The following is a 24216-nucleotide window of genomic DNA, read 5'->3' on the forward strand; positions in this document are numbered from 1 at the left end:
ATTTAATAAAGCTTCTTCCTCTAATTGTTCTTCATCAATAGGTTCATCTTCAAATTCTCCTTGTTTTGTCTCTTTTTCCTATTGAACAACTTAAATGGAAGACTCGCCTTGATCCTTGTCTCTACCCTTTCCCATAGTAAACTTGTACTTATGAGCCTTTTGCAAAGTTGCAACATCTTTCCTATTCTTTGTTCTAAGCTCTGATTTCTTTCCAATAGGTCCAACAATATCATCCTTTGACCTAGTGTTGAATGACATTAATTGGATCCCCTTTTGTGTCAGCCAAACATTGGTGTTTGTGAGGATATTCTAGAATCTGGCTCTTATTGAGGTTAATTCCTTCTAAGACCATTGAATGAGTGGAAGTGGTGTATGTGCAATCTTTTTGTTCACATACATTGGATCCAAAACATTTCCACCATCCTTTAGACCTTCAGGAATATCTGCTAGGTTGAGATTTTGTATTTACTCCAACGTTAGGTGACAGTAGTCAAGTCTCCTAATATCTTCTTTAGTCATGCAATCAATCCAAATATCCTCTATGTGATGCACATGAGTATAGATCTTTTTCAATTTATTCTTCATTCCCCTATAATCAAAAGCTCTTCTAGCCTTGAAAAACTTCATTGTGACTCTTCTCATTTTGACATCTATTTCCTTATCTTTATAGATGGAATTGATAGAGTACCTTCCAATGGTTAAAGAGAATTTGAAGCCAAATTTATGGGAACTCGATTGTCATTCATAAACTACAACCATCTATTGAGCTAACTCCATGAGAACAATTTTATGGATGGATATCTAGGAAGCATGAAGGGTTGATCATTAAAACATCCTACCTTGAGGTAGGTGAAAGTAGGAAACTACAAGAACATACACCAATATTGGTTGACCAAATCCCATGCTTCATTAGATATACTCTTCTTTTGAATATCTTTGTTGATCATACACATGTAATGATAGAAGAAATCATCATTGACTCTCCTGAAATGATGTAGGTTATTGTTTAGAACTAGCTAGAAGTAGTAATCATGAACTAGAACCTATCTTCTATCTCCATCTATGGACAAACCTAGAAAGTGCCTTATTGATGTTGCAACATACACCAAGTAAGAAGTCATATAAACATCAAATTGGTAGGTAGCTTGATGAGCTAATCACATAATGCATCACTTATCTTCTTTCCTCAGTATATATTTTCCTTGTTATGCCTGATGACATGGATGTATTGATACATCCATTCATGGTATGTGTCAGACACAAAAAGACATTTTACTCTGCTAAGAAGAGTAACTAAATCATTCACCTCCTCAATGAAGTCACTACGATGAAAGGTTTTGGGCCATCTAGCAATGGTGGGCCTTGGAGTTTTCAATCAATTACTATTCATATTTCTTTGGCACTTATCCGAGTGTTTCTCATAATAAGCTTGGATAGTCTGCATATCTATGTTAGCATACTTTCCTATGCTCAAACATTTGAAGATAGTGTTGAAGAAGTCTTCATCCAAACTAATGATCCTCTTATAATCTACATCTTTAACATTTGTTCTCTTAGGATCAAAACGATTGGCCACTACAAGCACAAATTTTGGATTTTATGCGGACATAGGAAAGGCCGAAACCAAGTGGATACTATTGTTGATGGTTGACTCCATTATGTAGTATTGAGGAGGCTCTTTGACCCCCTTGAGAAAATCCTTGAGGTCCACATGGCCTATTTTAGTTTCTATGATATTTTCTATGTTTGAAGATATTGAAGAAGGCGGAAAGATCGGGTGAGGATCTTGCTTCTTGAATTTCATAGTCTTCTTGCTAGGAGACAACTCCTTCATCTGTAGGAAGCTGAAACTACAAGATTTTGTGGAACAAGTCTTCTAGAGTCAAATCAAAATCACCATTATGTACTGGAGAGAAGCTCATGAGAAACATTCTTCACTTTGAACAAGTGGCTTGAGGAAGATCATTCATGGCAAACCCCAAATTTCACTTAGGAAGTGCAATGGTGTAAATATAGTTTACAATCCTGATTTACACTTAAAACAGATTGGGAAAGTACATTGTGTAATGGTGTAGTTCAAGTTTATAACCCCGAACTACACTAGGAGTTGGAAAAAAAATGGCTTGGTGTAGTTTGGGTTATAAACCTGAACTACACTTAGTGAAGTGCTTATGGTGTGGTTTAGGGTTATAACCCTAAACTACACACTAAAGAAATCATGGTGCAATGTGTGTGTTTGGTGTAATTTACAACCTTGAACTACACTATAAGGGAAATACCCTGGTGTAATTCGGGGTTGTAACCCCGAAGTACATTGTGTGGTGAGACTTTGACAAATATGGCTCAACATAGTTCAAAAATAAAAACATGAACATGTAGTTCGGTGTTTGCAAGTACAAACTACATACTAATCATTGTGTAGTTCGGACTTACAAACACCAAACTACACCTAATATGGGAAGTCCAAAAGACGAGTGTTGTTTGGGCTTGTAAGTCTGAACAACATTGAAATTGCAGTTAGACATAAATACAAAATGATGTTGTTCAGACTTATAAGCCTGAACAACATCATCAAAACAAAAAATGATTCGACACAAAAATGTTAAAACCCTTAAAACATTACAAACAACAACTAGGGCACAAAATACATTTCTAAAAACGTGAAAGAAAAACATAGAAAAGAAGAACATGACTTACTCGAACTATAATCCTGAAAATCTGAGTGTTTGATCAACCTTCAAACAATGCAAATGAAGCAAGGGCATGATTTGATGGCATGACACAAAGAGGAGAAAGAAAAATAATTAAAAGGGAATGCAGAGAGGGAAAAAGAAAAAGAAACCAATTTCAATACAAACATTGCCCAAAATGAGGATAACAAGGCGATTGTCCAAAATATCCTACAAAGGTGGAGGACATGGCCAATTTATCACATGTGAATATTTTTAGTAGTCTTACGTATGTGATTGTTTGTACTAGACTAAACATTTCCCAAGAAATGAGTGTCCTAAGTCATTATATGGCTAATCCTAGGTAGGTGCATTGGGAAGCAATTAAGAGAGTGTTTAGATATTTGAGGGGCACTTCTAAGTTTTCAGGTTGTTTTTCATGGTTATCCAATTGGACCTCAAGATTCTATGAGTATTCATGAATATGTTGATTTAAATTGGGCAAGTGAAATTGACAGTAGAAGATCCACCAATGGTTATTTTTTCTATGTTCAATGGTACAATTATTTGGATGAATAAGTTATAAGTTGTAGCCACTTTGTCCACAAAAAAAGTAGAGTATATGGTAGCTACTCATTCTTGTAAGAATCCATTTGACTTAGTTGGTTGTATTCTGATGTTGGGTTTGTTGTACGGATAACTACTATCTATTGTGATAGTCAGAGTGCTATTTGCTTAGCAAAGAATCCTACTTTATGTGTTAGAACAAGGCACATTGATGTTTAGTTTCATTTTTTTCATGATATGATGGAGATTGGGAAGGTAAAATTGGAGAAGGTTGACACTTTGACAAATATTGTAGATGCATTGAAAAAACCCTATGAGCATAGAGAATTTTAGGTGGTGTTTGAAGTCTATGGGCCTAACCCACCCTATAAATTAAGTTTTATTCCAATTGGTTCTACTAAGGTGTTTGACAAGTGAGATATTGTTGGATTTTAAGGTGTCTTAACCTTAGTATTTTATAGCATTGATTTAATTAATTAATGTATTTATTTATACCTATTTTGCATTTTCTTGCACATCCTAATTCATCTTTTAGTGTGAGTTGACATGGTGAGTTGTCTTCATGTTGGGAGATGACAAGGATATTATTTTACTCACATGAGAAGGTAGGTGTCCCACTTTTTGGTAGAGATCCTTTGTATTTTGTTGGCATCTTGGGTAGCGTGTAAGAGGTTATGACAACTTATGATGAATGACATGACAAGTTATGATGTGTAAGAACCAATTACTATGATAGGTTGGATAATTGTCAAGGGAATCTTTACATGGAGAATGTGGCCCCCAAGTTGGGTAATGACAAGTTTTAAGAGAACTAACTATTAATAGTTAGTTATGACAGATTCTCTTACAATTGTAAGTGCTATTAGTTATGACATATTCTATGACATTTGTAAGGTGTGTAAGAGCATTTGTTATACCTATTTATGGAAAAAATGAGGCACCCAAGTTTGGAGGTATGTATGAGGAGTCATTTGAAGAATCTTGTACAAGTGTCATTTGCATGCTTAGAGGTGGTTGGAAAATGTGCCAAACGGTTTTGGATGCTCATCTCTTGTAGCTTCCTCTGGAAGCTGACTCCACACTTGTGTTCTCTATTAATTGGATGCCTTGGATAGTATTATGTATGTGATTTTTTCTATAGGTACTTGATCTGCTACCAAAATTAATCTAGAATATCCAAGATTGATTGTTAGACTCCTATTGAAGAGCTTGACTCTACTAATGTATTGTAACCTTATTAGTTTATTAGAATACAAAGGTTGTGGTTTACAATATGTGTTTTCTTCAAAATATAATTGGTTAAAAGATTTGTATGGAAAATCTGTAACATCTCCCTCACTAGATTAGTGTTTGATTTATTTTTTCACCTTTGCTTCCTACACTCTCATAAATGCTTTTTACATCACTATAAATGGTGAAATTCTTTTCCACTTCATGCCATGTGTCATGCCCTTCTCCTTTTCCTTCAACAACATATGCATGATTAAAAAATATTAAAACTAAAATAGTATTTTCATCCTAAATCACTTAAATAGAATTTTAAATTATTCCTTTAATTTTCTTTTCATCTTATTTTTAAATTCAATGACTAGCTTTACATATATTTTAATTATAAAAGCTAATGTAGTACCTTAATCCATTGCGCATGTTTTTCAAATATTTAAATTTATTTAATCTACATGTTATTATTATTGTTTTATTAATCTATTCCTTCATTAATCTACCTCTATCTTTGATAATTAATTTAAATTTTGATCAAATTTAATTAAAACCCTTTTTCAATATTTTAAAGAAGTGTTGTGACGATATTTCTATTCAAGAGTTGCCATACAACATGCATCTTACATGATTTTGGGTCCTTATTTACAACTATGTTGAACCCAACCCTCAAAGATGTTATTTTCAATCGTGATTCAAGCTTTTAGTTGTGGCCCTATTCTTGGTTGAAGATTGCATATGTAGTCTTGAAACCCTTTTTTGTAAATTCAAAACTACACATGGGCCCATGCCAAGTTGCCTCCAATTAATTAATTTCTCATAGACTCAAGCACAAAACATTTAGATTTTCATGCTATGGTATTGTATAAAAGCACAAAGTCCTAGATAATTTAGATCCATCAACTAGAGAGAGCACTATTTAGAGCATTGCATTAGCATCTACAATCATAAGGACATTATATATGGGTATTTGGAGTTCTCCTTGGCATGTCCTCGAGCTTGTTTCAAAGTGTTGAATTGATTAAGGGACTTGACTAAGGCATAATGGGAAAAGCCACTCAACTTCCCCCTTTATCATAATAAGTCCAAACAATGCTTTGTGTGCCTCCATTTTCAACTTCCATGTGTAAACAAGAATATAAAGATCCTATGCAAATCTTATGACAACATGGTAGATTTAAAATTACATAAGGTGGGTTAATCATAAAGTATTCATGTAAAAAAATCACCCACTTGTTAAATTTAAAACTAAATACACTTATCCTTCTTTATTAATTTCTCTACATATTTCAATATCATTTCAAAATCAAATTGTTTTATCTAAATTAATCACTGAATTGCTCAATTAAATTAATAATTTAAAAAAAAATTAAAATAATATCACAAGAACTTAATCCTTCTCAATGTACTATTCATTAATACCAGTTAAATGGGTATAAAGAACTAAAAAAACCTTAAAATCTATTTAAAAACTAGATAAGAAGTAAACATGTGGTGACACACATATCATTGAAGTTTTTCACACTAAAAGGAAACATATATCACATATCTAATAACAAAATTCTATGTTAATTCCAAAATTTTCAAGACAACAAATCATCCACTTGTTCAATTTAAAACTAAGTAATCTCATTCTTCTTTACTTATTTTTTTACATATTTCAATATTATTTCAAAACCAAACTCTTCATCAAATTTAATCACTATATAAATTATTTAATCAAATTAATAAATAATTAAATATTTTTTTCAAATCTTTCTTTATGACTTATTCAGGAAATACCAATTTAACATAACAAAATGTTAAGTTAATCCTCAAAGGTCACCACAATAAATTATTTATTTGTCAAATTTAAAACTAAACATATCTATTCTTCTTTATTATTTAGAAAATAATTCTATTTAATTAAATTTAATACTTAAAAAAATCTGATAAGAAGAATTTAATCCCTCTATCAATTATTAACCAGCACCAATTCCTCTTCATCAAAATACCAATTCAATCCACAAAGACTAACAAAACTTTTAAAAATCTATTTTTTAAGTTAGACAATAAGTAAACATAAGATGACCCACTTATCATTCAAGTTAAATTATCACTTCATCAAGTAAAGTTGTACCAAACTTTAGTTCCTTTAATTAAAACTCTACAATAGTTTTACATTAACATTTACCTACTCCATGCAAACTCTACAATAGTTGTACATTAACATTTACCTACTCCATGCAAACTCTAAATTCGATGGCTGTCTGCATGCTTGTATTCTACAAAAAAATAAGAGATTTTAAATAAATTATCAAAAATCTGATAAAATTTCATATATAAGAACCAATAGAATCAACTGGCAAATAAAATCATTCATGGAATATAAAATTTTTACATAAAGAAAAATAAAATCAGACTCAGAGGACTTTAAATCACAGCAGTTTTTAGTTCAAGAGTGTCCATCAAATCCGTGACTCACTGAGTACAACAAGATCAAACTGTTTAAGAAAACATATTCTTCTATTTAAGGACTTATAATTTTAGAAACAGTTTTTGAGAATCTTGTTTGAATATATATATGTTTATTGAACAGTTCAATTAGAAAAGAAGAGACTAGACTGGTAAACATATTTAGCAGTCACCAATCAAACCATTCCATTCTAATGATAGCATACAAATGGTAAAGTAAACCATTTATATTCTCATGTAAATTTATAAAGTTGGACTAGTATGACGGGCACACAGAGGAATGCATTGGCACACAGAGGAATGCATTGATGCAAACGAAGCAATGTTTAGCACGTTAAATTCTTGTGTCCGCCACATTCCTCCACACGCCAATTCCACCGTCGAAACCACTCTGAATCCGCCAATCATGGAGCGGAAACAATATAAATGCAATGCACCCACATCCACAATCTCATACATAAACACACCCACATCTTTTTTTCTCAGAATCCAGTACTCTTTTGTCTTCATCTCCCATCCTCCAGGTAAATATCTTGTCTATTTCCTTCTCATTTCTTCCCTGTCATCTTGCATTGTTAAAAGCAAGTTTTATCTTACAGCTTTGCTATTCGTGGTAACAATTTCTTTCTGGCAGTACCACATACATTCCCTCACTGCGGGCCTGTTTTCCTTGTCGGGTTGTAGCCTAAAATATCATATATTGATGGTTTCAGAGCCTACCTTGTTGACCTCCTGTAGCTTATGGTTGGTACCATTCACAGGGTTGCATATCCACAAATTGGGCAACAATTTTTTTCTTTTACTGTACTGTAATGCTCTGATTTAACCCTTTACCATTTGAGCAGTAAACCGATGTTAGATTAGAGGATCCTGTTGAGAAGCAGCTTAAAACATATTTATATATTAAAGTCTGTTCCTGAGCTGTCTTGGCCAAAGCCATTGTTTGTCTGGGCTCTACATTATTGTGGAAGTTTCTATGTTTGTTTATTACTGATAATTTGCACTGTTGAAGCCAGATCAGTATTTAAAACACAGCTTATAGCTTATCTAGTATGCAAAAGCATGCACCACCTAGGACTCAGAACTTAAGACCTGCTCAGGGTGCTCTACCTCTGAGCTACTGGCTCCTGACAGGGTTCATTTTTCTTGGAGGGTGAGTTGATCTTTATGCAGTATGATTTACTGAATTTATTGGGCACGATACCATGTTAGGTACTTGCCGTTTTATGTCTGTGACATCTGTACTGTTGAATTAAGTTCACCCTTTGGTTTATAGACACCTTTTAGCTAATAATTGCTGAAAACAGTGGTCCAGCAAGGGCTCAGATCCTAGGGCCATGGATCGATATTTGGAGGTGGTTTACTACAGACCTATTAGCCCATAATGGGTTTTCTTTTTTTATGTGGAATGTAGGTTAACCTTCCATCACTATATTCAGTATAATTTATTCAGACTTTTCTTGGCCTATCCTTTTTTTGTTAGGATATTTTGTGCAAGCTTGTAATGCCAAAGAGGGTTTGAATCTAGGATATAGTTAATTCGATTATTACTCAGATCACAGTTTAGTTTTGAAGAAGCTTATAGTTTGTGTCTTGTGTAAGAGTTTGTCTAGAGCTCGAACCCTTTTTTATGGGCATCAGTAGAGTAGGTTTTATAAAATGCATATAGCAGAATTTTGGCTTGGGTCATTTTTATAGTTATTACTCTACTTTCTCATGGTAGGGGTTGAATTTGAGCATCAGTTGTTTTTGAGATTTCAGCTAGGTTAGTATATTGAATTGCATGAATTGGGTCCAGACCGCCTTTTTGTTTTTCAGTTGATTGAGTTATGTTCTTCTCCCCTGTTTTATGAATTGTGTGGATTATTAGAATTATTTTCGTCAATACGGGTTTTACTAGACATGTTGTGATATCTTAATCTGTGTGAAGCTGCGGTGCTTCTCTTTTTGGTTGCAAATAACTGAAAGGTTCAGGTTTCATTCATATTAAATTAATTACTATTCATGTTTTTTGGCTGGATACTATTATGTAAACCAGATTGTGGAATATTATGTAGCTTTATCCATTTGATTATCCGGTTCAATTTTTTGATTTGTCGAAATTATGTATTGATTTGAATCAGGGTACAGTTTAACCAGGCACAATGGGCCAGCAAGTGATGGATCCCGATCCAGAGGAGAAAGAGGTGAAGGATCAAACTCCAGTAGAAGAAGTGGCACTGGTGGTACCTGTTACCGACGACCCAACTTTGCCTGTATTTACATTCCGTGTATGGACACTGGGTTGTGTGTCATGTGTAGTTCTCATGTTTTTGAACACCTTCTTCACCTACAGAACACAGCCCTTAGTCATATCTGCTATTCTAGCCCAGATTTTGGCCTTGCCGATGGGGAAATTTATGGCAGCAATCCTTCCCGAAAGGAAAATGCAGATTTTCGGGTTTGAGTGTAGCCTGAATCCTGGCCCCTTCAATATGAAAGAGCATGTACTCATAACAATCTTTGCCAGCAACGCAGTTTCATCTGGGGGTGGAGATGCATATTCAATTGGGGCAATTACTGTCATGAAAGCTTATTACAAGCAAAGTATTAGCTTCATTGCAGCTCTCATCATCGTAATCTCCTCACAGGCAAGATCTCATATATGCCATTTCAAATTATGATGTATTAATGCTCTGTGCAGAATATTGGATCAAACAGGCTTGCATGAATTTAAATTTTTCTTGTAATTTGGATATTTTATCTTTGAACATGGTATGCACAGTGCCTGACAAAGCTTGTTACACATCAATATTAGATTTTAACCTTGAATGCATGGAAAGAATTCGAGTTCAGTTCTCAATAATTGTGCCTCCTAGCTCAATAATTGTAAAGACATATGTGCATTTGGTTCATGCCAAACAATGAACTGGCCGAGGACGCATCCTGGTTAAATGTGTAGGGGATGAATTATTAACAATGGACTCTGCTGAGCCAACCTCCTCATATTAGATACCGAGGAATCGGAAAGGCCCATTCTTATTTAATTAGGATCTGTACTCATTTTACCTTATTCTTGGTCTCAATGATTATCAGAAACAGAAACTTTAACATCTTTTTCTTTCTGACCTTGGCCTTTTTAGCATTAGTAGATACAAACAAGGATAAAATTATATTGCCTTGGATGTATATTATGAAGCTCTTACTGACAATGCATATATTTTACCATGTATGGTGCCTTCCAGATCTTAGGATACGGTTGGGCTGGTTTGCTGAGGAAATATCTAGTTGAACCTGCAGATATGTGGTGGCCTTCCAACTTGGCGCAGGTCTCTCTCTTTAGGTAAGCCAATTCTGATGCCTTCTAATTCCCTCCTCCCCTCGAAAAGCAAGAAGAGAAATAGTATTTTTGAATTATTTTCTTAAAATAACTATTAAGTTTTACAAACAAAAGGAATGCTAAATATGCATTGAAAGCATGAGCTAAGTTTAGACGAACACAGCAGCAGCATCAAAATAGCCTGGATGAATGCAACTTGTTGGAAAATGAGCCATATCAGAACCAAAGATGGACTGTTCACCAAGAGGGCTTGTTCAGCGGCAGAGCATGCCAATAGCAAATGGAAGGTCTTATGTTCGACCTCTAGCTGGTTCATGAAAAGTTTAATTTGGTCTCAGGTCGGCAGAGCCAGGCCAAGCTAGGAGCCCAAGCACTTGTAGTGCGGCTTAAGGGGGGTGTTGGAAAATGAGTCACACCAGAACCAAAGATGGAACAATCACCAAGAGGGCTCTTCGCTCAATGGTAGAGGGCACCCCACAAGCAAATGGGAGGTCCTGGGTTCCACTCCTAGCTAGTTCATGAAAAGTTTAACATAACTAACACAAACACATATGCTAACTCTGATATGCAGGCATAAAATGTCAATATTCATAGTAGTTGGAATAAAATTCTTTACTTGCACCTGCTACTGAGAATAATTTCCCTAACATTTAATCTTTTTATTACTTCTGGTTGGCTGGTAAAGCAATATGGTCCAAATGCTTAGTGAAATTCAATTTTTTTTATATATTAAAGAAATAATTATCCAGAGTGATTAAATATCGATTGGGGGAAAACAGAATTCTTTTCCACCTGAAAGTTTTAACATATCCTTGATAAGAAAAAATTAGACAAGTTTAATCTTATTTAATTATATGATTTTAACTTTCCTTTCTATCCCTTCAAAGATTCTCTATCATAGAAAATTTGACAAGGGTGTAATCCATTATCATTTGTCTGATACGAATACCTGTTTGAATGTGAATCAGGGCTCTTCATGAGAAGGACAATTCTGGGAAGAGACTGTCACGCATGCAATTTTTCATAATATTTGCATTAGCCAGCTTTGCATACTACACATTACCTGGATACATGTTCAGTGTTTTGACATTTTTCTCTTGGGTTTGTTGGATTTGGCCACATAGTATCACTGCACAGCAAATTGGATCAGGCTATAAGGGTTTGGGTGTTGGAGCCTTATCCTTTGATTGGGCTGGAATTTCAGCATATCATGGAAGTCCACTTGTGACACCATGGTTTTCAATCTTGAATGTTGCAGTTGGGTTTGTAATGTTTATTTACATAATTGTTCCTATATGTTACTGGAAATACAACGTCTTTGATTCGAGAACATATCCAATCTTCTCTAATCAGTTGTTTAAAGCTACTGGTCATAAATATGATACCACAAAGATCTTGACACCAGATAATGAATTGAATGTAAGGGCCTACAATGACTATGGAAAGCTATATCTCAGCCCTCTTTTTGCACTGTCGATTGGATCAGGTTTTGCAAGGATTGCAGCAACAATTACCCATGTGCTCCTGTTTAATGGACGGTGAGTCCCATTTGGTTGTTTCTATTCTTCATTACTTCACAAAATTAATAGGAGTTTGGTGCTAGTCACTTAAACAATGATATTGAGTGAATTTTTGTGTCTACAGTGACATGATTAAGCGGAGCAGATCTGCTATGAATGCTAAATTGGATATACATGGACGCATGATGAAGCGCTATAAGGAAGTTCCAGAGTGGTGGTTCCTTATTTTGTTGGCCGGCAGCATGGCATTCTGTATTTTACTGTCATTTGTATGGAAAGATGAAATTCAACTTCCATGGTGGGGCATGTTACTAGCATGTGGACTGTCATGGTTCTTAACTCTCCCAATTGGAGTGATTCAGGCTACTACCAACCAGGTTTGATGTCTGCCATTTCTTGATAAACGTTGTTAAAACATATTCTCTTTACAATGTAAGTCCTCTCAATAGGTTTAGTTAAATTTCAATATCATCTTCAAATATTGTAATATTTGATCTCAGGTCACATAAGATTTTGCATCCTCCCACCATCTGACCTCAGGTCTCATTTTATTGTTTCTTTCTTGACCTTGAATTGAGACTGGGAGCACAGCTCATTCACTGCAGAAAAATTTCAGCAGCATATAAATGTTTCCATGCATTTCAGCACAGTTTCTTTTCATGATTTTCCTTTGCATTGACTCTTAAGTAGTATAAGCTAATCGAAATCCCAAGTTTTTGTTTAATGGTTTGTGATTTTTATTATTTTGTTTTAAAAGCGGAATATATCTGCCTTTACTTCTGCTGAACTTCCATTATTGTCTGATGTTATACATAAAAATAGCAACCAGGTTATGACATTATAGCTCAGTTCATGTTTGGTTACATTTTACCCGGGAAGCCCATAGCAAATCTACTTTTCAAGATCTATGGCAGGATCAGTAGCACACATGCACTTAATTTTCTTCAAGACTTGAAGCTTGGCCAATACATGAAAATTCCTCCGCGTTGTATGTATACTGCTCAGGTATAGTTTCTATTGCTCTAATTAAATTCCTTTCTTTCATTTTTGAACCACTTTGATTTCAGCTAATATCAATTTTAACCGTCTTCAAGATGTGTTTCTTTTTAAAAAAGGGGGATTTACCCCTATCCTAAAACTACTATTTTTCCCCCCTGCAGCTGGCATCTACAGTCTTGGCAGGACTAGTAAATCTTGCTGTTGCATGGTGGATGCTGGAAACCATAGAGGATATCTGTGATACGGATGTTTTACCCCTTGACAGCGCTTGGACATGTCCAAAGTACAGAGTAACATTTGATCAATCTGTTATTTGGGGTCTTGTGGGTCCTGAGCGCCTGTTTGGACACAATGGACTGTACCGAAATCTGATATGGCTTTTCTTGGTTGGTGCACTTCTTCCTGTTCCAGTTTGGGTTCTGAGCAAACTATTTCCCGATAAAAAGTGGATTCCACTGATAAATATACCAGTCATTACATATGGGTTTGCTGGCATGCCTCCTGCCACGCCGGCCAACATTGCTTCCTGGATCTTAACAGGTACCATCTTCAACTATTTTGTCTTCCGCTACAGGAAGCAGTGGTGGCAGCGATACAACTATATTCTATCTGCAGCCCTGGATTGTGGTACAGCATTCATGGGTGTGCTACTGTACTTCGCACTTGGCTCTCAGAATCACAATTTAAGCTGGTGGGGAACCGAACTTGATCACTGCCCACTTGCTTCGTGCCCTACTGCCCCAGGTGTAAATGTTACAGGCTGTCCAGTGTTTTGATCCTTCTGCTTTCTGTTTTGTAGAGTGAAGATTGAGCTCCATAATTATGTTAGGTGATAAAAAGATTGGAGGTCTTCCCAATCAACTTTGTTTGCAGGACAAGTTTTCAGTAGCATACCGGGCCCATGTCTTTGCAAGACAAGATTGCAGGATTATACTTGGCACATGTTTGGCACGAACTTTCTTTCCAAGCAGAGAAACGTGATACACTGCAATCATTTGAACCAACTTCCAAGACCTACTAGTTTTCTTTTTTAGGGAAATGTGATAAATGCAAGTCCTTCGCCAAGTAAGATTTTTGTGTGTCTTCAACTTAATGCTTGTACTCGACCAAGAAAGCTCATTGATGCAGGGTACATTTGTAAAACTGTTAAGAACTTTACAACTCAAAATCTTTATAAATTATAAATTCTCATAAAAAAAAATCATTTAGAACTTTACAACTCAAAATCTTTATAAATTATAAATTCTCATAAAAAAAATCATTCAAAAGCAAATAAACGTAATCATGCATTTAGTGTATGGAAAATCAGTAAAAGAAGCATTCTAACTATCTAAAATTTATGCATATGTAACAGGATTACAGTTCTGTTGAGCACATCTCCATTCTTCCAATAGTGACGATGCAATATCAAAAGGAGAAATAATGCTTCCTTGGGCAAATAATTGAACAATAATAAACACTATTATATTAGAGTTTGGATGAAAATAATAACTAATGAATTACTATTCTGAAATTCAATTAAATTAAGTTTGATATTTATTTGAGTTATATAAGTTAAATGTGATATTTAGTTTAAATTTTGACATGCGGGTTATGCAATTTCAATTAGATGAGCATTACACTTACTCATGGGAATGCATCACTATAATAGACACACCTTAGCTCATTGTACGTGTTTGAAGTGAGATGTCTATAGACAACACTTGGGAATTTGTTGAGTCTCCCAATCAAGCTCATAGGTAGATTGAATTAATGGCTTATGAATGATGACCATAAATGCTAGACAAAGATCATTTAAGCACAAGGAAAATGTAAACCTAGAAGCATGATGAGGATAATGAAAATGTAATCATAAGATAGAAACACGATAAAATCATAACATATAGGTTTTTGAGTATAAGATAATCATGAAAGAAAAAACATGATAACATAGGTTGGCTCACAACTAGTGAAAAAGCTTGGTAAAAGATTTATATTCATGCACATGGAAGTTACCTAAGCTTGAAATTTGCACTCATCGATCTAATCTTAGTTGTGAATGAGGAATTTAAGGATTATGACGAGTTTGTAGGAATGCACAATAATGAGGATAAGATGGGGTAAGGTAATGAGCCATATTTCACACAAGAATATGCTTCTTGGAGACTTATTAGTTCATAAAGGATAATCTAATCGAAAAGGAAAAAGCATATGGGTATGCGATATTTATCATTGAAACTTTCCCCCACTTTGATGTTAATGCAAACTAATATGAGGATAAATGAGTAAAACAAACAATAAACTTGCAAATTAAATAACTTTCACTATCAAAGAATATAGATATGGATGAAAAAATTTATGTTCTCATAATTAGAACTCCATTTGAAACCTACAAAATAAAATTAAGCATGCACTGAGTAGAATTTGTCACATATAAAATAGACACTAAATATAACTTGCTTGAAAGCCATATTAAAAATAGTGAAAGAAAAAAGAACATGTAGACACTTAAGATGTGTTTTTGTATTTTCACCTTATTTTTACCATTTGGTCAACATCGTCATATTATCATCATATAAATTAAATATTTTTGACACTATCACCACATCCCTTACCCATTTGCTCCATCATTAGCTTATTAAATAAATGCTTCATTTCATTAATTAGGCTGATTTCTTGTTCAATAGTTAATTAAATAAATTCGGGTTCATTTAATTAATTAGGATACTTTCATGTTCATACCATCATATACTTAAAAAAAATAGAAACAACTCATAATAAAAGTAAAAATAAACTCATTTAAATATTCACTCATACACATCATCACAAAAGTCAAAACAATTTCATATCTCATCCCTTCATAAAAATTAACAGAATCCTAGCCATCTAGGTTGCCGCCACTTTGTCACTAATCATTAATAAGACACAAAGTCAAAGCAATTGTGCATCTTATCCATCTATCTTAATCAATTATATATACCATCTCTTCTCACCAACCATGAACAAAATCTTCTCAAATAAATTACATCTTTTATGGCACATATCAACCATTTATGCCATCAACAAAAGATCTATACAACCCCCTCATGAGATCAACACATCGTATAAAGAATCCATCGGTGCAAGTACATGTTGTCTAACTTGAAGTCTTTAAGAGAAACCACATAAAAAATATATCCACCAACATCCAGAGCTTATCCACTCCATCAAAGGGTTTGTATTGGGTAATGTCTTATTACACATTCATTATTTTTTAACCCTTTCATTGCTCAATCAAAGGTGTAAAGTTAGTGTTGAACCCACGATAGGACTGAGAGGGGAGGGGTGAATTAGTTTGGATCTTCTAAAAATTAATCTATCAAATTATAAACAAAATTTAACCAATCTACATCAATATTGAAAAGCATCAACAATCAACACATGAACATCAGATTAACATGGAAAACCCAGTAGGGAAAAACCATGATGAGAATCATGCTCACAATATGGTGTAGTCACGACAGGGAGAGTCCTCAAGGAGAACAGTCCAGAACGTGCAACAAGAGTTAACAAAACAAAAGAAACACAATGTGATGGAGGCAATGCAGAAAAAATTGGATTATATCATGAAAATCAATTACAATTCTTTGGCAATATGTGGGCTCACAAGATTCAATACACAGGCCTAATTACATACATGCTCATTACAATATCTAGGCAAGCAAGAATGCAAGCCAACTCCGTACCTTCTAACCTTATGATTATTCTTCCTTATGCTAAGAACTGATTTCCACATGCATAATTACTTTGATTTATATGATCAAGAATGATCCACGTCAGCCCAAGATGAAACAAATGCCAATGAACAAGATGAAACGTGTAAAACAATAAGGTTGATCTCCACTAAAGAGATCCTTCCGAAAAATCCATAGAATGAAGTGAGAACCCAAGGGAAGGTTAGCCACATGCCAAGGAACATTGGAAACAACGAATGAAGCTTCACAAGCTATGGAAATGATCCACAAGATTCACCAATAGCAAATAGGTCCAAGCAGTTCCAGTGTTTAAAGGTAGAAAATTGTCTCAAATTCTGGAAGCGATAACTTGTCAAAAAAAGATCCAAACGTCCCATGGACTTAGGATAAGGTAGATGAACATGTCCATGAACAAATTCCAGCTCCGCAAGATCTGGTGAGCAAATGCAAAGAATCGCAAAAAGAAATGTTGAAGCTGCCAAAACAGGAAACAAACTGAAAGTAAATATTTTTGGTTGATGCAAGATTGCCATGAACCAGGGATGCTCATGCATCAAACATTCGAGGTTGTTGAAAAAGTGAGTCCCTCACTTTACTAGGGTCAGAGGAAAACCAAGACGGTCTACCTCTACTTGAGAAATCCATGATGAATCTTCAACTGGTCTTCTCTTCCACTTCACAAGATACTCTCTGTATTGGTTGTTCCGGGTGTTATGCCCAATCCTGTCGTCCAAAATTACTTCAATCCGATCCAATTCCCTCTGAGGTATCTGTTTCTCCAAGTCTGCTACACTATCCTCACTGAATTCTGCCTCATGGTACTGATGTAGGCCTGCAATGTTGAATATAGGTAAAATACCCAAACTATCTTGTAACTCCACTTCATATGCATATCTGAAACTGAATTTCCTCAAGATATTACAAGGTCCAAACTTCCTCATCTACAACTTACTATAGGTTCCAATTGGGAGTCTCTCTTTTCTCAGATATATCATCACTTCATCGCCAACTTCAAATTCCTTATGTCTCCTTTTTTCATCCGCCTTCTCCTTATACTTGTTATTCATGTCTTCCAAATGTTGTTTAACTTGAGTATGTATTGTTTGCATATGCTCTACAAATTATTCCGCTTCAACACTTCTCTTGTCTTCATTACTGATATCCCTCAACTCTGATATACCTCTAGGGTGTGCTCCGGTAAAAATCTCAAAAGGTTTTCTTCTGCTACTCCTGTTCACTGAATTATTGTAGGCAAACTCTTCTTGTGCAAGGATCAAGTCCCAACTTCCAATTTTCTCTCCAACTAAGCATCTCAACAAGTTTTTCGAACTTCTATTTAGCACTTTTGTTTGTCCATCAATCTGTGGGTGAAAAGTATAACTGAATTTCAAGTCTGTCTTCATCTTCTTCCAAAGTGTTCTCCAAAAATATCCAACAAACTTAGTATCTCTGTCAAAAACTATAGCCTTGGGTAATCCATGTAATCTTAGCACCTCCTTGAAAAATAGGTCAGCAACATGAACTGCATCTGCTGTCTTCTTACAGGATATGAAATGTGTCATCTTTGAGAATCTATCTACCACAACAAATATAGAATCATTTCCTCTCTGTCTTAGGCAATCCAAGTATGAAATCAATTCTTATGTCCTCCCAAGGTCTCTCTAGAACTGTCAAAGGCTTATACAATCCAACATTCTGTTTACCACCTTTTGCAAGTTGACAAATCCTATAGCTCTGCACAAATTTCCTGACATCCTTATGAATTTGAGGCCAAAAGTAATTCTCACTAATCAATGCCACTGCCTTATCAACATCGAAGTGTCTAGCTAATCCTCCACTATGCTTCTCCTTTATCAGACTTTCCCTCATAAAACTCCTAGGTATACACAACCGAACTCCTCTAAACAATATCTCATCTTGAATGAAATAGTCCAACCACTGACTTCTATCCACCATAATTGGTTCCTTACAAGCTTTCCAGGGTTCTGCAAAATTTGGGTCATCCTCATACAAGTTTTTCAATTCCTCAAAACCTAATACCTCCACTCTCATCTCTGTTAGTAAATTCCTCCTTATACTCAAAGCATCAACAACTCTATTAATATTGACTTCCCACTTCTATGCTTCAACACAAAGGTATAACTCTATAAGAACTCCACCCATATCATATGTCTCTAATTCAACTTACTCTGACTATTCAAATAACGCAAAGCTTGGTGATTAGTATAAAACACAAACTCCTTAGGCAACAAATAATGCCTCCACTTCTTCAATGCTTGAATTATGACATAAAACTCTTGATCATACACACAATATCTCCTCCTTGCATCATTCAACTTCTCACTAAAATAAGACACTGGTTTACCTTCTTGACTTAACACTGCTCCAATTGCATTCCCACTTGCATCACAATCCACTTAAAATACTTTGCTAAAATCTGATAAAGCCAACATAGGCTGCTCCATCACCTTGTGCTTCAACAATTAAAAAATCTTGTTTTCTCCAATTTGTCCACTTGAAATCCTTCCTATCTCCTCTCATTGCTTCTATCATAGGGCTACAAACTGTACTGAAATTTTTGATAAACTTCTGGTAGAAACTAGCTAATCCATGAAATGATCTCACCTCTCCAATGCTTTCCGATGTAGGCTATTCAACAATTACTCTTACCTTCTTAGGATCCTTCTTCAATCCATCCTCGGATATCAAAAATCTTAAATAGACTAACACTTCCTTCTTAAAACTACACTTCTTAATATTTATCAACAACTTTTCTTCTCTCGACCTATGCAAAACTTGTCTCAAATGCAACATATGCTCTTCCTTGGTCTTATTGAAAATCAAAATGTCATCCAAATATAGAATGACAAACTTACCCAATAATTTCTTCAACACCTCATTCATCAACCTCATAAAAGTACTCAGTGCATTAGTCAATCTAAAAGGAATCACCAACCATTCATATAGTCCTCCATTTGTCTTGAATGTTGTCTTCTACTCATCTCCTTATTTGATTCTGATATGATGGTATCCACTCTTCAAGTCTATATTTGTGTTGTATTTGGCTCCACTCAAACAATCCATTATGTCATCCATATTAGGCAAAGGAAATCTGTACTTAATTGTGATCTTATTTATTGCTCTAGAGTCAGTGCACATCCTCCATTCTCCATTCTTCTTAGTTGATAACACTACTGGTATTGCACAAGGACTCAATCTTTCTGTAATCAAACCTTTCCTCAACAATTCTTGCACTTGTTTGTTCAATTCCTCATTCTCTGTCAGTATCATCCAGTGTGCTGCTTTATTAGGCAAACTAACTCCAGGAATTAGGTCCATGCAATGATTGATACTTCTCACATGGGGTAATCCATCAGGTACATTATCTAAAATGATATCTTCATACTTTATCAACAACTCCTTTATCTCCCCTAGTTGTTCTTCATGCTATAGATCTTCAGTCTTCTTAGGAAATATAGAAAAACATACATTCTCATGTCTTATCCCATCTAGGAATTTCCTTCCATCCACCAAACTGATTCTAGCACTCGTACAAACTTCACTCTTCAAAGGCTCCTCCGAGGGCAAGAAGGTTTACTTCATCCCTTTGGCAACAACCATGTATATGTTCTTCCTCCCATCATGTATTTCCTGTCTATCAAATTGCTAAGGTCTACCCAACAAAATATGATAAATATCCATAAGCATAATATCACACAAATCTTTATCATGATAATATCCAATTTGCAATTTCACCAAACATGGTTCACTTACTAGTATCTTATGGTCATCCTAAATCCATGCTATCTGATAAGGTTTGGGGTGCTTCAATCTTTCTGACTTCAACTTATTCACCATCTCTTTTGAAACAAGATTATCCAAACTACCACTATAAATAATGAATTTTCAACACTTACTGGATACCTTACATCTGGTTTTGAAAAAAATCCTCCTCTACAATGACTCCTCATCATCTCCGATGGTATGACACAAATCTCTCTTCATCACCAATAATTCTCCATATTCTGGTTTATTAGCTGATCCAGTATGGTCTTCTTCCACCAATGTTGTCCTTCTAGTGTTCTCGGTTTTTTTACATTCAAAAGCACGATGTCCTTCTCCTCTGCACTTAAAGAAGGTTCCTCTAAACACTCTTTTATCTTGTCTTATGTCTTCTTTTCCATAATCCTCATTCTGGTAACCATCAAGTTCTCTTCTCTAGTAAAATTTTCTATCATCCTTCCAGTATGAACTTCCATCTTTGTTAGCTTCCTTGTCTTTATTTTGATCTGTACATGGTCCTCTCCTTCTAGAATAGCTTCTTCCTCCTTGAAATCTTCCTCCAGAAAACCTTCTACCTCTACCTCTTTTCTTATGCTCATGTCTTTCGTTCAACTTCTCCTTTTCTTTTAGGGCATATTGATAAGCTTCTTCAACACTCTACAACTTGATTAGATTGAGTTCATCTTGTATAGACATCCACAATCCATTCAAATACCTAGCAACTTTTTCGATCTCATCATCAATATGTTCAGATCTTATATTCAACTTGTAAAATGCTTAGGTATACTCCTTCACACTAGATTCCTTCCTCTTTAGGTTCTACAACTTCCAAAATAGATTCACCTGATAATCGATAGGCATAAACTTTTTTTTCAACTTGATGACCATTCACTCCTAAGATTTGATCTTCTTTTTACCTATTCTATGTCTATCTAATTGCAAATTTTCCCACCAAAGGGATACATGGCCTTTCAACTTAGTGCACGCATATCTTACCTTCTTATCTTCTGTGGTGCCTTCAAAATCAAAATACTTTTCCATCTTCGTGATCCAATCTAGCAATTCATTTGAATCCAACTTGCCATCATAATCCAGTGGGGTAAAATGTGGTCTAGTATTTGCTCTTGAAAATGCTCTTATAAACCTTTCTTCATCTGAATCATTTGCTAGTGGATTTTTTGTTGGCATTATGGATGAATTGATTATGTCTTGCATTGATGTTTTGTCATTGATGTCAACACTAGCTGTTATGGTTGGTTACCGACATACAGGTTTTAGTTACCGACAAACAAGTTTTGGTTACCGGTAGAAGATCTAGTGTTACCGACAGAAGAGACTATTTGTTGGAGACTTCTGACATGTTTGGATCAATGGAGTATGTTTGATTTTATGTGTTACATGTTTTTGGAGCATGTTTTGGTCAATTGGTATTGACTTGGTAATCAGATGCTATCATACACTCTTGTAAACTCATATCAACATTGGTTTAAGGTTTAACCGACAAATATTTCACTAGGGAATCTTGATAGGAAGCATAAGTTGTGTTGTTGCGACTTCTACATGGATTTTAGGATGCTAAAGATGTTCTTTGATCGTGCTTCAACTGCTTGAAGACATTGCTTTGGCATGGTGGACCCAGAATAGGTCTGATACCTATCTAGGTTATGGATCAGTATCATGTTAACATGTACTCTACACGTTACCGGGATGTTTCAGGATGTTTTATGGATTGGTTATTATTGTTTTGGTCTTAAGCCGACATGGCATATCATTGTAATATGGATTTATGTAATGATCTTATTGTAATATCTTTTAGGTGGCTGGCCTAATTGGTTTAGGCCTTAGGGTTGGTATAAAATGATGTAAGATCTTATTGTAGATCATGGGGAATATGTGTCATGGTCTTGAAATGCAATACCATATGCGAAGGAGATTTGGTTGATCATAGGTGATCGAATTGGGATTAAGAAGAGGTTAAAGGCCTCTGGTATTGAGCTTAACTGGGACTGTAATCAGGCATGGTAAATGCTATCTCTGACTGTTTATTATTCTAGATTGTTGTCCATTTATTTGTAGATGGTTATTACCTCTCTGTACTCAATGAGACTCTTTTATAATGAGCAGTACACTCTAGGTAGTGTGTCTTCCTGCATGTGCATGCCCCTCATTGTATCCCATACTTTCTGCAAAAGTATCATCTGACTGTGGGTAGGCTTCCCATCGTGGTTTTTCCCTTTTTAGGTTTTCCACATACAAATCATGGTGTTATGTGGTATGGTTGCATTATGTTGATTATCTAATTTATTGTTAAGTTTCATTGCTTACGGGTATCTATTTCTGCTAATTTGGTACTTAATGTTTATATGCTTCGATTTAAGGTTATTAAGTGGATTAATTGATATAATCTGTTAACAACTGATTCACCACCCCCCTCTCAATTGTTCATCGATTATCCTAACAATTGGTATCATAGCTTTGGTCCTCTTTTGCAGAAGCTTAACCACTTGAGGTAGATCCTATGGCAGCTAACACTTCAAATCCACCGGCAACTATTTCAAAAGAGAAATCCCTAAGCTTGATGGAACAAATTATGGGATCTGGAAAATTTGAATGGAGACTCATCTTAGATGTCTTGACAAGGATATTTGGGAGATCACTAAGAAAGGATACACACCTTATGATCCGACATCCGATAATCGTGCTCCTGTAGACCTGGACAAGAATATTGAAAATGATTGCAGAGCTAGAGAATCCCTCTTATGTGCACTTACTGATCAACAAATCATGGGATTGACTGATAAATTATTAGTAAAGGTTTTGTGGGATAAATTGCAAACTCTGAATGAAGGTGATCCTACTGTCAAAATTGCTAAACTTGATGGTTACCGGGTAAGATATGAAAACTTGAAGATGGAAGATAATGAAAGAATTATGTGTATGGAAAGAGTAAATGAAATTGTTATGGGAATTCAATGTTGTGGAGGATCTCTGAGTGAAGATGAAATAGTTTCCAAAGTCTTGAGAGCCCTTCCACTGACTTACAAGATGAAGGTAACTGCATTTAATGAGTTGAGAACAATGACAAACACTTCAGTTAACAAAGACATTCTGATTGGGAAATTATCTACTTTTGAGCTTGAAGAATTGGGATCTTCTGGAGTTGTAAAGACTAAGCCTGCTTTTCATGCATCATCATCTACCGACAAAAGTGATTGGAAAGCCTTATATGCAAAAGAATTGGAAGAGATGAGGAAAGAAGATGAAGAATTTGAGCAACTTGAAGCCTTATTTGCTAGAAGAGTACCTAAAGGATCGACAGGAAGTAAGTATGAAGGAAAATCACTTTTTAAATGTTTTGCATGTAATAAGATTGGTCATTTTGCATCTAGATGTCTTGAAAGGAATGCAAGATTTGAGGAAAGAGTTAAGAAATCATTTAAGCCTAACTAAAACATATATAAATTCAAGAAAAGTAAACAATGTTACATAGTGGATGAGGAAGGAGTAAGTGATGACTCCGGGGATGAACTGACATAAGACTCTGCTAGTGGAACTGGTAATGGAAAGGAATGGGTGTTCTATGCTTTAAAGGAAGATGACGAGAACCGGCTATCATGAATGAAGAAAAGGCCCTGGCATAAAAATTTGAAGATAAGGATGAATGAGTAATTGATAGTGGATGCTCACATCATATGACTGGAGATAAATGAAAATTTTTGTCCCTACAGGAATACAATGGTGGTCAAGTCAGATTTGGAGATGACAAAGCATGTATGATCAAAGGTAGAGGTATTATTTCTCTGGATTGCAAGTATAATACTGATAATGTCTATTATGTAGAAGGTTTAAAGCATAATCTTTTGAGTGTTGGTCAATTGGTGGACAAGGGTTTCCAACTTTAGTTTATAGATAGAAAATGCAAAATCATTAACAAGACTGGTTTGGAGATTGCAATCGGTATTCAGATTGGAGGT

The 24216-nt window shown here is 35.1% G+C and overlaps 1 protein-coding gene across 6 annotated transcripts; it reads left to right on the forward strand.

Moving 5' to 3' along the window:
* The first annotated feature begins 7166 nt into the window (after positions 1-7166).
* On the forward strand, positions 7167-13811 carry LOC131064291 (oligopeptide transporter 3). 6 transcript variants are annotated; one of them, XM_057998402.2, is made up of 7 exons: positions 7167-7432; positions 9032-9538; positions 10133-10230; positions 11196-11765; positions 11872-12124; positions 12570-12752; positions 12908-13811. In XM_057998402.2, the coding sequence occupies exons 2-7, from the start codon at positions 9053-9055 to the stop codon at positions 13520-13522; spliced, it is 2205 nt and encodes a 734-aa protein (XP_057854385.2). In that variant the 5' UTR covers positions 7167-7432; positions 9032-9052; the 3' UTR covers positions 13523-13811. The 6 variants fall into 6 exon arrangements, with proteins under 6 accessions (XP_057854385.2, XP_057854419.2, XP_057854378.2 ...); XM_057998436.2 differs by having other exon boundaries at positions 7213-7432; positions 9039-9538; XM_057998395.2 differs by lacking the exon at positions 7167-7432 and adding an exon at positions 7475-8061.
* Positions 13812-24216: the final 10405 nt, after the last annotated feature.

The sequence above is a fragment of the Cryptomeria japonica genome, chromosome 1 (assembly GCF_030272615.1).
Source record: "Cryptomeria japonica chromosome 1, Sugi_1.0, whole genome shotgun sequence".
Classification (NCBI taxonomy): Eukaryota; Viridiplantae; Streptophyta; class Pinopsida; order Cupressales; family Cupressaceae; genus Cryptomeria; species Cryptomeria japonica.